The sequence below is a fragment of the Delphinapterus leucas genome, chromosome 18 (assembly GCF_059928025.1).
Source record: "Delphinapterus leucas isolate spDelLeu-1000000601 "Yukka" chromosome 18, BTC_Dleu_Yukka2, whole genome shotgun sequence".
Lineage (NCBI taxonomy): Eukaryota > Metazoa > Chordata > Mammalia > Artiodactyla > Monodontidae > Delphinapterus > Delphinapterus leucas.
This window is the reverse complement of record NC_143146.1, coordinates 68,126,511-68,140,245: the sequence shown is the minus strand read 5'-3', so window position 1 is coordinate 68,140,245 and position 13,735 is coordinate 68,126,511. Positions and strand designations below refer to the sequence as shown.

The 13,735-nt window shown below is 32.4% G+C and overlaps 1 protein-coding gene across 1 annotated transcript in view; it reads left to right on the top strand.

Moving 5' to 3' along the window:
• Positions 1-13,735, top strand: part of NBEA (neurobeachin) — a 620,750-nt gene that overhangs the window by 114,560 nt on the left and 492,455 nt on the right. The window contains exon 11 of the mRNA XM_022574654.2: positions 12,060-12,168. Within this exon, the coding sequence (XP_022430362.2) occupies positions 12,060-12,168 (109 nt within the window). The remainder of the gene's footprint in view (positions 1-12,059; positions 12,169-13,735) is intronic.

Here is a 13,735-nt window from a genome sequence, read left to right as displayed (position 1 = left end):
AGTTCAGGGAAAAGTGACTATTATACAGCTAATGTCAAAAATTTCTACATATTTTCACCGAACTGACATAAAAAATGAAATGTGGCTGCTTTTTGTAGGCTAAAGAAGTGAAATTAATACTTGTTTGTAATGATTGTCTCCCTTGTGGAGGTTGTTGTTTGTATATGTAGAATATAAATATTATTAGTTTGGTTTCTCGAAGTATTTAAACATTTAAAAATATATATCTATAGAATTATGTTCTCTTTATTTTCTTTATGTTTTTCAGGAAAATGTACATCTTTCACTTCTTTATATGCATATTTGCTATTTTGCCTTTTTTTTTTAAGTTCACAAAATTAGTAATGAAAGTATTCTTTGAAGTGAAACAGACACAGAAAGTATATTTGACATATGTATACCACTACTTCTATTAAAGGAGGAAAACCAAATAATTTTTTTAGTGAGATTTAACTAGAGTAAAATGGAATGTATATTGAACTCACTGTGCAAATAAATCCATAAATAAAAATTAAAATATAGTATTCTGCCTGAAACATAGGGAAATTATAGTGTAGTGTTCAAATAGCTTTCTCTTGTCAGCCAAGTTCTTTTTACTCCATGGATCCTTTACAGAAGATATCTGATAATAAAGTTTGTGGTACATCTAACAATTTAATGAGTTTGTCAACTGTCAACAAGAAAGGACATTTTGTTTCTTGTAGACTTATGACTTCTGATTCACTGACTTTCCAAATAAGCTATTTTTTATAGTCCATTTTAAAGTGTTTTTCATAATAAGTGATTGCTTTTCTACAATAATTCCTCCATAAAAAGTTTCCTTGAAATTTAGTGAAATCTGTTTTTAATGCTGTATTAGTTTGTGCTGTTTCAATTTTCAACACATAATTTTGCTCTGTGCATTTTCCCTGCCATAAAGGAAGGTTTCTGCTTTATCTTTGACCAAAAACAAACAAACAAGGCATTGTTTTGGCAGAAGGGTAACTACAAATTATTAGTTGCAGGAAATTGGGCAACCATGGACACATCTTTACTGAATTTGTTGCCTTAATTTTCCTCTAGTTTGCATATCAGCATTCTCTGTCCTTAAATATTTTAATGATATTTTGTAACTGAAGGTGCTATTTTATGCATGGAATAGCATTTATTTCTTTAACTCTTCTATATCTTTACGTTGCTTTTGAAAATAATAAGGTAAATTGCTTCATTTATTTTGTTTTTATGATATTCATGCAGTCTAAATCTAAAATAAGTATTATTTGCATTTATGAGGAACATTGCCATATGTGCGAATATTCAGAGTTCATCCTCAAAAGCTCAGAATATTTCTGATGGGAATTGGGTATAAATCGCCCAAGTGTTTATGCTGTCTTCCCTTTCTCTCCCCTGAATGTGATGACCATTACGTGCAGTGAGTGGAATCTTCAATAAAAGAATTAATAAGGCATCATCAGGAAATTCTAGTTAATTTAGTATGGTAATTTTTTGAAAGTTTTTTTTTTTTTTTTTTGATGTGGACCATTTAAAAAGTCTTTATTGAATTTGCTACAATATTGCTTCTGTTTTATGTTTTGGCCACGAGGCATATGGGATCTTAGCTCCCCAACCAGGGATCGAACCCACACCCCTGCATTGGAAGGCGAAGTCTTAACTACTGGACTGGGAGGGAAGTCCCTAGTATTATAATTTTATTGGCCTTTATTTTATTTTGTTTCTGGGTTTATGGTCTTACTACCTAGATGGACAACACCCAGAGCTTTTTCTGTTGTAGCCTTCTATTTAGGCTCATATACCCAAACTCAAACTCAGCCTTCTCCAAATAAAAACTCATAACTTTCTCTTCTGCACATTTTATATCACATTTGACATTATTTTTAAAGTTTTAAATTAATTTTTATTTTTGTTGAAGACTTTATTTTTTAGAACAGTTTTAGGTTTGCAATAAAATGGAAAGGAATAAATAGATCTTTCATATACTCCCCCTCTACACACATACATATCCTCCCCTATTATCAACATCACTCACCAGAATCGTATATTTTTTTAACAAGGATGAACATAAATCAATAGATCATAATCACTTAAAGTCCATAGTTAAGAGTTCACTCTTGGTATCATACTTTTTATAAGTTTGGACAAAAGTATAATGCCATGTATCCATCATAATAATATCATAAAAAATATGTTCACATTCCTAAATATATTTTGTGTTCTACCCTTTCACACTGCCCCCAGGCAACCACTGATCTTTTTATTGTCTCCATAATTTTGCCTTTTCAAGAATGTCATATAGCTGAAATCATACAGAATGCAGCTGTTTCAGATTGTCTCCTTTTACTCAGTAATATGCAATTAAAGTGCCTCCATATCTTTTCATGGCTTGATAGCTCATTTCTTTTTAGCGTTGAATAATGTATATTCTAATATCTAAATGTACCACAGTTTATTTTTCCATTCACCTACTGAAGGACATCTTGGTTGCTTCCAAGTTTTGGCAATTAAGAATAAAGCTTCTATAAATATCTGTGTGCATGTTTTTGTGTGGATATAAGTTTTCAACTCTTTGGGTAGATACAAAGTAGCATGATTGCTGGATTATATGGTAAAAGTATGTTGAGTTCTGTAAGAAACCCCCAAACTGTCTTCCAAAGTGGCTGTACCATTTTCATTCCCAGCAGTAGTGAATGAAGTAATAGATTATTAGTTTCTTGTCAGTTATTTAAGATCTTCTACATAGACAGTCACGCTGTTTGTAACCAAAGACAGTATTATGTCTTCTTTCCCAACCTGTATATATTTTATCACATTAGCAAGGACTTTCAGTGTCATGTTGAAAAGGAGTGGTGAGAGGGGACATCCTTGCTTTGTATCTGATCTTAGTGGGAAAACTTTGAGTTCTTCATCATTAAGTATGACGTTAGCTGTAGGTTTTTTATAGATAGTCTTTATCAAGTTGAGAAAGTTCCTTTTATTCCTAGTTTCCCGAGAGTTTTTATCATGAGTGGCTGTCGAATTGTGTCAAATGCTTTTTCTTCATCTGTAGATGTGAAAGTGATGTTTCTTTTTTAGCCAGCCTTGCATACTTTGGATAAATCCCATTTGGTTGTGGAGTATAATTCTTTTTATCTTGTTTGGATTCAATTTGCCCATGTTTTGTTGAGGATTTTCACATGTCTGTTCATGGGAGATATTGGTCTGTAGTCTTCTTTACTTACTATGTCTTTGTCTAGTTTTGGTATGAGTGATGCTGTCTTCATAGAATGAGTTAGGAAAGTAGTTCCTCTGCTTCTATCCTCTGAAAGAGATGTAGAGAATTGGTATAATTTATTCCGTAAGTGTTTGGTAGAATTCACCAGTGAATCCATCTGGGCCTGGTGATTTCTGCCTATTAATTATTGATTCAATTCCTTTAATACATGTAGGTATATTCAAAATGTCTGTTTCTTCTTGTGTGACTTTTGGCAGGTGATGTCTTTCAAGGAATGTTTCTTTTCATCTAGGTTCCCAAATCTGTGGCCATAGAATTGCTCACAGTGTCCTTTATTATTCTTTTAATTTCCATGGGATATGTAGTTATGTCTCTTCTTTCAATTCTAATATTAGTATTTCTGTCTTCTCCCTTTTATTTCTTTGTTAGTCTGGCCTAGAGGCTTATCAATTTTATTAATCTTTTTAAAGAGCCAGCTTTTGTTTTCATTGACTTTTTCTATTGATTTCCTGTTTTCTGTTTCTTTGATTTATACTCTGGTTCTTATTATTTCTTCTTGCTGCTTAGTTTAGATGGCATTTACTCTTTTTTTTTTCTAGCTTGCTAAGGTGAAAATTTAGATTAATGACTGTTAGATTATATATATATATATATATATTTTTTTTTCATTATAAAGGTCTGAGCATCCAATTCCAATATGTGGAGGCATGGTTTTCCCCCCATACCACCAAAGATTCTCTGTGACACCAGCTGGGTATTCTATCATTTAACTCAATTCTGACACTCAAATCTGACATAGCATCAGATCCCACAGGTTAAGGGCTCAGTCTCACAAGACTGGCCCTCTTCACTTTAGATGCCAGTTGTAAGTCCAGGTTATCACCTGTACTTCTGAACAACTGACTGTAGATGGTAGGTTCCAGTAACCTCCTCCTTGGACTTCAGGTGATACTTGCAAGTCCAGGTCGTTACTGGTGCTTCTGACTGACTGGATATAAACCAGAGGTTCCCGCCACCCCCTTGGGTTCAATTACTTTGCTAGAGTGGCTCACAGAGCTTAGGGAAACATTTTACCTACTGGATTACTAGTTTATTATAAAAGGATGATGAAGGATACAGATGAACATCCAAATAGAAGAGATGCATAGGGCAAGGTATGGGGAGAGGGCATGGAGCTTCCATTCCCTCTGCAGGTATGCCACCCTTCTAGTACCTCCATATATTCACAGACTGGGAAGCTCTCCCAGCCCTGTGTGTTTTTTTTTTAATGGTGGCGTCATTACATACACATGACTGATTAAATCATTGACCGTTGGTGATTGAACTCAATCTCCAGCCTTTCTCCCCTCTCTCCCTGGAGGTAGGTGGGTGGTAGGTGGGCTGGACTGAAAGTTCCAACCCTCTAATTATATGGTTGGCTGTGTTGGCAACTGGCTCTCATCCTTAAGTGAGTTCCAAAAGTCACTTCATTAACATGACAGAAGACACTTTTTATTACTGCCATCCCTTAGGAAATTTCAAGGGAGCTAGCTCTGCCAGACCTCTGTGCCAAAAATGGGGACCAAGAACAAATGCACATTTCTTATTATAAATCACAATACCACAACATTGAATGCTCTAAATTTCCCAGTAATCACTGATTTCATTTTATTCCGCAGATTTTTTTTTTTTTTTTTTTTTTTTTTTTGCCGTTCGCGGGCCTCTCACTGTTGTGGCGTCTCCCACTGCGGAGCACAGGCTCTGGACGCACAGGCTCGGCGGCTATGGCTCACGGGCCCAGCCGCTCTGCTGTACGTGGGATCTTCCCGGACCGGGGCACAAACCTGCGTCCCCTGCATCGGCAGGCGGACTCTCAACCACTGCGCCACCAGGGAAGCCCCTATTCCACAGATTTTGATCAGTTGTATTTTCATTTTCATTTCATTCAAAAATATTTTAAATATCTCTTGAGATTTCTTCTTTGACCCATGTGTTACTTAGAAGTGCACCGTTTAATGTTCACATTGTGGGGTTTTCCAGTTGTCTTTCTGTTACTGATTTCTAGCTAATTCCATTGTGATCTGAGAGTAGACATTGTGTGATTTCCACTATTTTAAACCTGTTAGATATGGTTTATGGCCCAGAATTTTGTCTTGCTTAGTGAATGGTCTATGCAAGCTTGAGAAGAACGTTTATTCTAATGTGGTTGAGTGAAGTAGTGTATAGATGCCAATTACCTCCAGCTGTTTGTTGGTGTTGTCGAGTTCAACTATGTCCTAACAGATTTTCTAACCCCTGTAGTTGTCCATTTCTGAGAGAGGGATGCTGAAATCTCCAACTATGATAGTGATTTCATCTATGTCTCCTTAATGTTGTAGCAGTTTTTGCTTTACATAATTTTATGTTCTGTTGTTAGGTATATGTGCTTTAGATATTGGTATCTTCTTGGAAAATTGACTCCTTTATCATTGTGTAATGCTGTTCTTAATCTCTGATACTTTCTCTGCTTTGAAGTCTTGTCCAAAATTAAAGTAGGTACTTCTACTTCTGTTTGTTTGATTTTTGTCAAAGGTGCAAAAGCAGTGTAAGGGAAGAAGGATAGTTGTATGCTAAAATGAACCTCAACCTCAACCTCATTAAAAATTAACTCAAATATCAGCTGTAAAGGTAAGATATAAAACTACAGAACTTTTAGAAGAAAACATAGGAGAAAACCTCTGCAACCTAGGCTATGCAAAGGCATTTTAGACGTGACCTTAAAAGTGTGATGCATACAAGGAAAAAATTGATAAATTTGACATTGGCTTCATCAAAGTTAAATTTAACCTTTTACTCTGCAAAAGAAACAATGAAAATACATTTTACAGATTGGAGGAAGATGATAGAAAATCAATTTGACAAAGGACTTATATCAAGACTACATTTAAAACTCTCAAACACTAGTAGTAAGAAAGCATGAAATCCAATTTTAAAAAATGGGCAAAAGACTTGAGCAGGTACTTCACCAGAGAAGGCATAAGGATGTCAAAATTGCACATGAAAAGATGTTCAACATCATTAACCAATTTATTTAAAACACTATGAGATGTAACTACACAGTTAGTAGAAAGGCCAAAATAAAAAAAAAAAAATACTCATGATGCCAAGTGCTGGTAAGGATGAGGAGCAACTGGAGCCTATTACTGGTGGGACTGGCAAATGGCACAGCCATTCTGTCAATTTGGCAGTTTGTTATGAAGTTAAACATATACTTACCACGTAATTCAGCCTTTCTACTCCTGGATTTGTATTTGTGAGAAATGAATGAAAACTGTTCACACAAAAACCTTTATGTGAATGTTTACAGTAGTCCTATTCATAATTGCTGTAAACTAGATACAGCTCACATGTACCCATTAGGTAGTCTATTTATTCAAGGGAATACTATTCATCAATTAAAAGAAAAAAAATCTTGATGTATGCAACTACTTAGATGAATCTCAAGAGACAATATGTTGCAGTCAAGAAGAACATATTAAGAAGATTACATACTGTATGACTATCTATATGACATTCTTGAAAAGTCAAAACTATATCCATATAAGAGATAAGTAGTTACCCAAGGTTGTTTTGGCTGTTGAGAGAGTGTGACTGCAAGGGTATAAAGGGATAGGATAAATGAGTTTTTTGTGTGTGATGGAACTCATCTTACCTTGATTGTGGTGGGGTTATACAAATCTATACATCTAACATTCTCAGAATTACATACACACACAAACACACACAAAGAAAAGAAGTAAAGTAGTTGGTTTTACTACATGATCATTTTAAAAATGAAATTAATTATGAAAAGGATAGAGAATTCCTGGATGTATATGAAGCCTAAGTATCAAATAATTATTTCATCTTTTTGTGTAGCTAGCTGTTTTAATATTTATTTCATTTATTATTTTTTTTTTTGGTAATTTCAGTACTTCTAGGGTGTATTTTTAATCCCGCTTTTATCTGAGGCTTGGCTGAAAGTAGACCCAACACCAGGAGAAGGGACTATTTGGCTTCCCTGCTGTGCATGTTTTGATCATGAAGGACATTAGAGTATGCATATATAGTTAAGATCACCTATTTGTCATTATAACCTATCTCTGTTTTTCCTTTGAAGCTTTGAACTTATTAGGTATTAGGGAGTTACATCATTAAATTTCTAAATCATTCATGTATCCATGGATTATACACGATAGTGGTGCTGCCACTAGAAACATGTCCAGAAAGCTCTCATAAAGGTGCTAGGACACTTAGAGCATTGTGATTGTTTGTTGGCTGGAATTAAATTAAAAATGAGTAGGCTTTAAGAGTTATCTCTTTTACAGTGGAGCGTTATAATAAACATCTATTGGTTATTGATAGAGAATTATGAATAGAGATGATCAAAAGGCTATTTGGTTGTCAAACTATGTAAATACTGGTAAATGCTATATGCTAACACATAATGATGTCATAAGAGGTTTGGAGTTCCTCTACCTGTACACATTTTAAAATTTTGTTTCCTTCATAAGACAACTTTTGACACATTACAGTTACAATTTTACAAATGTCTTTTTTTTTGCTATAATATATTTTGTCAGAAATAAAATAGGCTGATGAAACATAAAATTAAAATCTGTTACCAAAGGAAGGTAAAAAACTGTGATAGCCTGACTAACTTTTAATAGAGCCTTTAAAGAATGTTCTTAGATAGCTATGACAGTTATGAGGCTGTCTGCCTCCTTATGAGGCTGAAAGAAAAGGGAGAAGTTGCTGAGGAGAGATTTCATGGCTAAGGGAGGCTTAGTGATTTCATGTGCTACCCAGTGTATTTCATCTGTCCTCACATTTTACTGTACTGCATTTCACTGTTTTCCTTATTTGACTCTGCAGATAAATGTATTTTACTTATTTTGGCATGTATCTCCACTTGATGTTTGAATTGATGAATGTGACAGTTTGTGTGTCAGGGTTTATTGCCTAGGTAGGCAGTTAGGCAGTGGTCTTTTGAGATAGCATCTTCAGGAATACATGGTCTAAAAGTGACTGCTAAAGGTACGTGGAGTTAGAAGCTTTTGGTTTAGAACTTTCTAATTTTGAACTGTGAAGGAATTTAACTCTTCTAACTTATTGTGGGAATTTTTTGTGTCACTGGAAATTAATTGTGTTGAGTGTGAAATTTTCTTGGGTATGGACTTGAGTTGATTTCTTTTACAGTTTTATTCCTGCTATGATCACTCTCATCTTGGAAGAGTTTTGTAGTGAAAGAAATAGCATAGAAACTATATTAGATATTTTATATATGTATTCATCTTTTGCAAGATTTCAGTGTTTCTCAGTACTAAATTAGGCTACATAAGAGATGAAACCTTATGAAAAAGTCAAAAGAATTTCCCCCATTACTGGTACCTTAAATCTTACTGGAACTTAATCTACTTCTGAATTTATTCTGACAATTATTTTGCCTGTAGTGTTTCTTAAGAGATTAAAAACACCCTTATGTAAGTGGATGAGTTGTTGAATTTCAGGGGGAATCTTTAATTTTTACATTATTAATTCCATTCTTCTTAATATATTTAAACAGCCCATCTAGCTGAGGTGCTTTGTTTCCGTACAAAGCAAATTGAAAAGCCAGTTTCCTGTACCCTAAGAACTGCCTTTGAACTGAACTTGGGTTATATATTATATCTTAATAATTTCAGTTATAAATTAAGTCTATCTTTATGATATATTGCATCTTTAATAAAATTCCTCAAAGATAATACAAGTTTGGGGATAATATTACATGAGTTATCTACATCAGTTATTTTTAAAAAATAAAGGACAAGTTGAAATGGATAAAGTTATATTAAAATCAAGTCAAAATCTATATTTACATAAATTTTAATGGCTCCTAAAGGTAGTACGTATTTTTTTCATTAGGAACAAAAATGAGTCATGTTTATACGTAGTTGTTAAATATTATCCGTTATTTGTGGGCCAAGAATATTGTGGTAATTCTTTAATAATGTGGACCAGAAAGCTCTGGAGAGATTATTAATATGCTAAGTCGTTAGAGGTATTGTATTATTTCCTTCATTTTTCTTAAGGTATAGCCCTTTACTAGTGTGACATTTGAAATAAATTTTTCCTAATTTAATTAAAGCTCATTAAAGAATTGGAAGATGGTAATTATTTTGAAGAAATAACCCTATAGTTTATTAGTGTCATTTTCCTTAAAAGGAGACAGAATTAAAAACCCTTAACCATTCCTGAAGTAGAATTGTTACTTACAGAACATACATTATAGTACTGTCTATTGAAAAGTTTAGCAATTTGACTTTATGAGGTAAAAACCAGTTTACTTTTTGTCTATCAAATAAAATATTCCTGTGAAAATCTGTTTCTGGGTATTGCTATACTTTTCAAAAGAATGTTCTGTGTTGTGTATACTAGTTTTGGCTGACACAGATACTTGCTTTTTGGTTTATCCTGTATATTTAGATCCTCTACAGATGAACTGATGTGTCTAGACAGGAAGTGGTATGTAGGAGATATAGGAATGGGCTGAAGTATCCTTTATATTTGCCTTTGTATCTAGGGGAGTTGGAAATAGGCAAGAATGGAGAGAAATTTTGTATGGCAGTACACAGAATTTTGCAAGTTAATTGTGAGCCCTGAAGCAATCCGATGCATTTTAGTTACTGGTAAGTTTGTTAAATTATGTTTGAAAATGTACCTCTTCGAAGATGGCCATCTATTTACTATTAAGTCCACCATGTCAAATATACCTATTTTAAAGATTTTTTCAAAAGATGTAGTATTGCTATTGCATTGGGTTTTAGGTATAAATTAAAAATACTTTTGTTGGTGAATGCATTTGACTTTTCAATTGTTGTCATAGTTAAAATTGAAGTGAAATTAACATATGGGTAGTCTTGTGTTAATATTTTGGAATAATAAAATTAATATTTCTGATTTTGTAATGGAACTCCACTGTGTTTAGAAGTCTGAGTTATTAATTCATTAGATGTTTGAGAAAGAGTAGTCCTTCTGACATAAAAGAATAAGAAAATCCATGGCATCTTTGTAATTTTGTATGGTTCTATATAGAAGGGTGATCTATTGTAAGAAATACTATTTTGCATTTTTTCATGGACCATAGGAACCATAGTGAGGCATTTCTAGTCTTTCTTTTTGGCAGTGCTAATGTTTAGGAGTCTTAGTCATCTTTCCCCCTAAATCACTAACTCAGGTGTAGGTAAGAATTCCAGGAACAGATTAGGAAATTGTGTAATCTCTATGCAATAGTTTTCTTTATTCTTTTCAAACACTTAGGCAGATGTATTATGTATATCAGTACTTAAGCAGTTATTTGTGAAGTGGCTTTGACTATTGATACAATTCATGTAAATTGGATTAGATTGCTTAATAGCTGTTCTTTACAGAAACATTAAAAAAAAAATCTCAAGGGATTCTTTGGTAGTTGTGTTTTTCTTGTAAATATCCATCTTTGACTTTAGGACAAAGTAAAAGAATATCATTGATTTGCAATACTAGTTTACTGTTTTCTTTTTTGTGGCTTAAAGATACAGGGCTAGTTAATGTAATTGAATTTTAATTTCTTGTAACGAAGTAGTTTATTTACATATATACTATATTTTTCTAGCTGATATCATGTAATCCATTAAACTATCAATTTTATAGCGATAAGAATGATGTTAATTTTGCTCTTGGTTCTTTTTATGAGAATATTTCTGATTTGAACAAGAATAGCCGCATTATCAGATAAATGTGTTGTCAATCCTATAGAAACCTGAAGAGCTAGAGTAACTTTAGAAAACAGAATAACTTTAGATTCCTTTTGAGCCTTAACAATTTTCAAGTTTTCCTCATTACCAAATTTTCTTAATTTCATGTAGAAATGAGTATTTGTGCATTTAAAATATATTTAGAAATTTGTGTGAATGTAAATAGACAATTTGGGGTACATTATAAAGCAGTGTAAATGGATATTATTTTAATGCTGATAAAGTCTGGCTTAGAGTCATTTATTGTTATAAACTACAGTAAGCATATATAATGAAGGGTATATAGTTTCTTAGGAATGCTATCATGTATCGATGCTGCTGATTGAAAATTGTTCATATAATTTTGTGAAGTAATACATTATCAAAGCTTAATGTAATGCAATAATTTATTTTTCTTTTGTTTCTTCCTTCATTCCACAGACATATCAAGTGCTTTATGTTTGTCTGGAATATATCTTTGTGTTTTTATGTATTTGTGTATACATTGTGTAATCGATTGCCACTTTTTATTTCAATATGACATAAATCGTCTTATTTTCTTTGCTCTCATGAACTTTCCTGAGGGCATATACGGACATAAGTAACATGTTGCATATTTAAATACATATATATAAGTTGTTTTTAAAAACAGGTCTAAATGAAAAGTTGATTTTAGAAAATAGGTGTATTCTTCCAAAGCAATATTGTGAACATATTTTAAATTCTCTAAGCATGTTCTTCAGAAGAATATTGTGATAAAGTCTTTATTATGGAGAAGTGCAATATTTGTGGGTGTGTTTCTTATGTTAGATTTACTTCAAGCAGGGAATATATATGTGTAACGATAGACTTTGATATTTTACCTCAGAATACAGAGAAACTCCACAGTTATGTTTCTATATAATGTTTAATTTTAAGGAGATAAAACCAGTTTTTTCATTCTTGTGAGAAATATTCTTGCATAATATAATAGTCAGCAAAGTAGAGATTAAATTTGAATATGATTGTTACCTTTTGGAATAATAAAGTACTGAAATGGAACACTGTGTTTATGATCAATATTTGATGATTACGTAATGGAATTATCTGTACTTTACATGCAGTGCTACTCTTTTGGCATTCCTGGTTGAACTACTTAAAAGTTCAGTAGCCATGCAAGAACAGATGCTGGGTGGAAAAGGCTTTTTAGTCATTGGCTACTTACTTGAAAAGGTAAGTGAAATGTATTGATGGTTTTATTGTGTAGCCTTCACAGATGGACCACTGACGATCACTAACTATATTTTTTTTCTATAGTTTCCCTTTCCATTGACTGCAGAGGCCATGTTTTTGGTTAATTCACAAACATTTTTATATTATGTACTTAGATGTATGTGTAGGCATTAAACTAAATTGGGTGTTAGAAATCTATATAATTAAGAAATTTTGAATAAAAGTAGAAACTAAAGAAAAATTATTTTATCTACTTTTATTCAAATTAGAAGTATTTTCTCTTAATTATTTTTTCTAATTTCTTTGCTATATTTATATTCAAACTAAGTTTCTTACAAATTTTATCAATTTTAGTTTCAATGGATTTAATTTTTTGTTTTGCTTTATTTTTCAGTTATAAGGTCAAAAAAATTCTATATTTGATAGCAACAGAAACATTAGTTTTTGCTTTGTCCCTGCTTTTAATATATTTGAATGTTTAAAGTAGTGTTTTTTTCTGATCAGTACACAGTGTAAACAGTACAAATTGGATGGCTTTGATTTTCCTATCTGTGTCATTTATGCCCTGTTTTTTTAATGACCTTCTTTGCTTTAGTCACAACTGTACTATTATGGTAATGGGTGCTGAGTTTCTGATTATGGTCTCACAAGAGTTCGGTTATATCATGTGATTTCCTTCAAAAAGTAAGGTGGTATTTCATAAATAAAAGTATTTTTTTTCTCCTTAAGAAATAGCTATCACCATCACTAGTGCTCCCAAATCTCTCCTTCTCAGTTAAACATTAACATTCATATGACATTCAGCTGCTCTGTAAATGGAACTATTTGAGAAATAATAGAGGTGAGACCTCTACTAAGAGGAATAAACTTATTTTTCTCTTGGGAAATAAAATTTAGAGGACTTTTGGAAATAATTTTTTAACCTCAGATTGATCTGCATTTGAAATCCTTCTGTCTTTTCTTTGAAAAAGTACTTGTCTTTCTTGAAGTATTGTTGATCGTGGAATGATAGATTAAGTAGATCGATCATAGGCAGCATTTTTTTTTCAGTTACATTATAATTTTTTCAGTTACATTATTAAGATTTTCATTAAGGCTATTTGGTTTATATTTTTAATCATGGAAAACGATTTTCTTATATCTAGAGTATTACAAATTTTTTAGAAGATTTATGTTATAGTATATTTTACGTGAATTACATATTATGAAATACCTTTGTGACACTGCTGTCAGCAATCTTTGTGACAAGATTGCTGTCAGGAACTACCTCTTGAATATACTTTTCATCGATTTACTGAGGGTTTATTAGCATAATTTTAAAGTGAGAATTCTTTTACACTTAAAACTTAGCTTAAAGTTAGAAATATTGTGAAAAGTCTTCAAATCAAATAAAAAGAACATTAAAATAATAATAAGGTTTCCATCATTTTACATTCCCATCAGCAGTGTATGAAATTTCCAATCTTTTCACAGCCTTGGAAACACTGTTATTATCTGTTTTGTTTTTAAATTCTAGCCATCCCTAGTGAGTGTGAAATGGTTTATCATTTTTGTATTTGCATTTCTG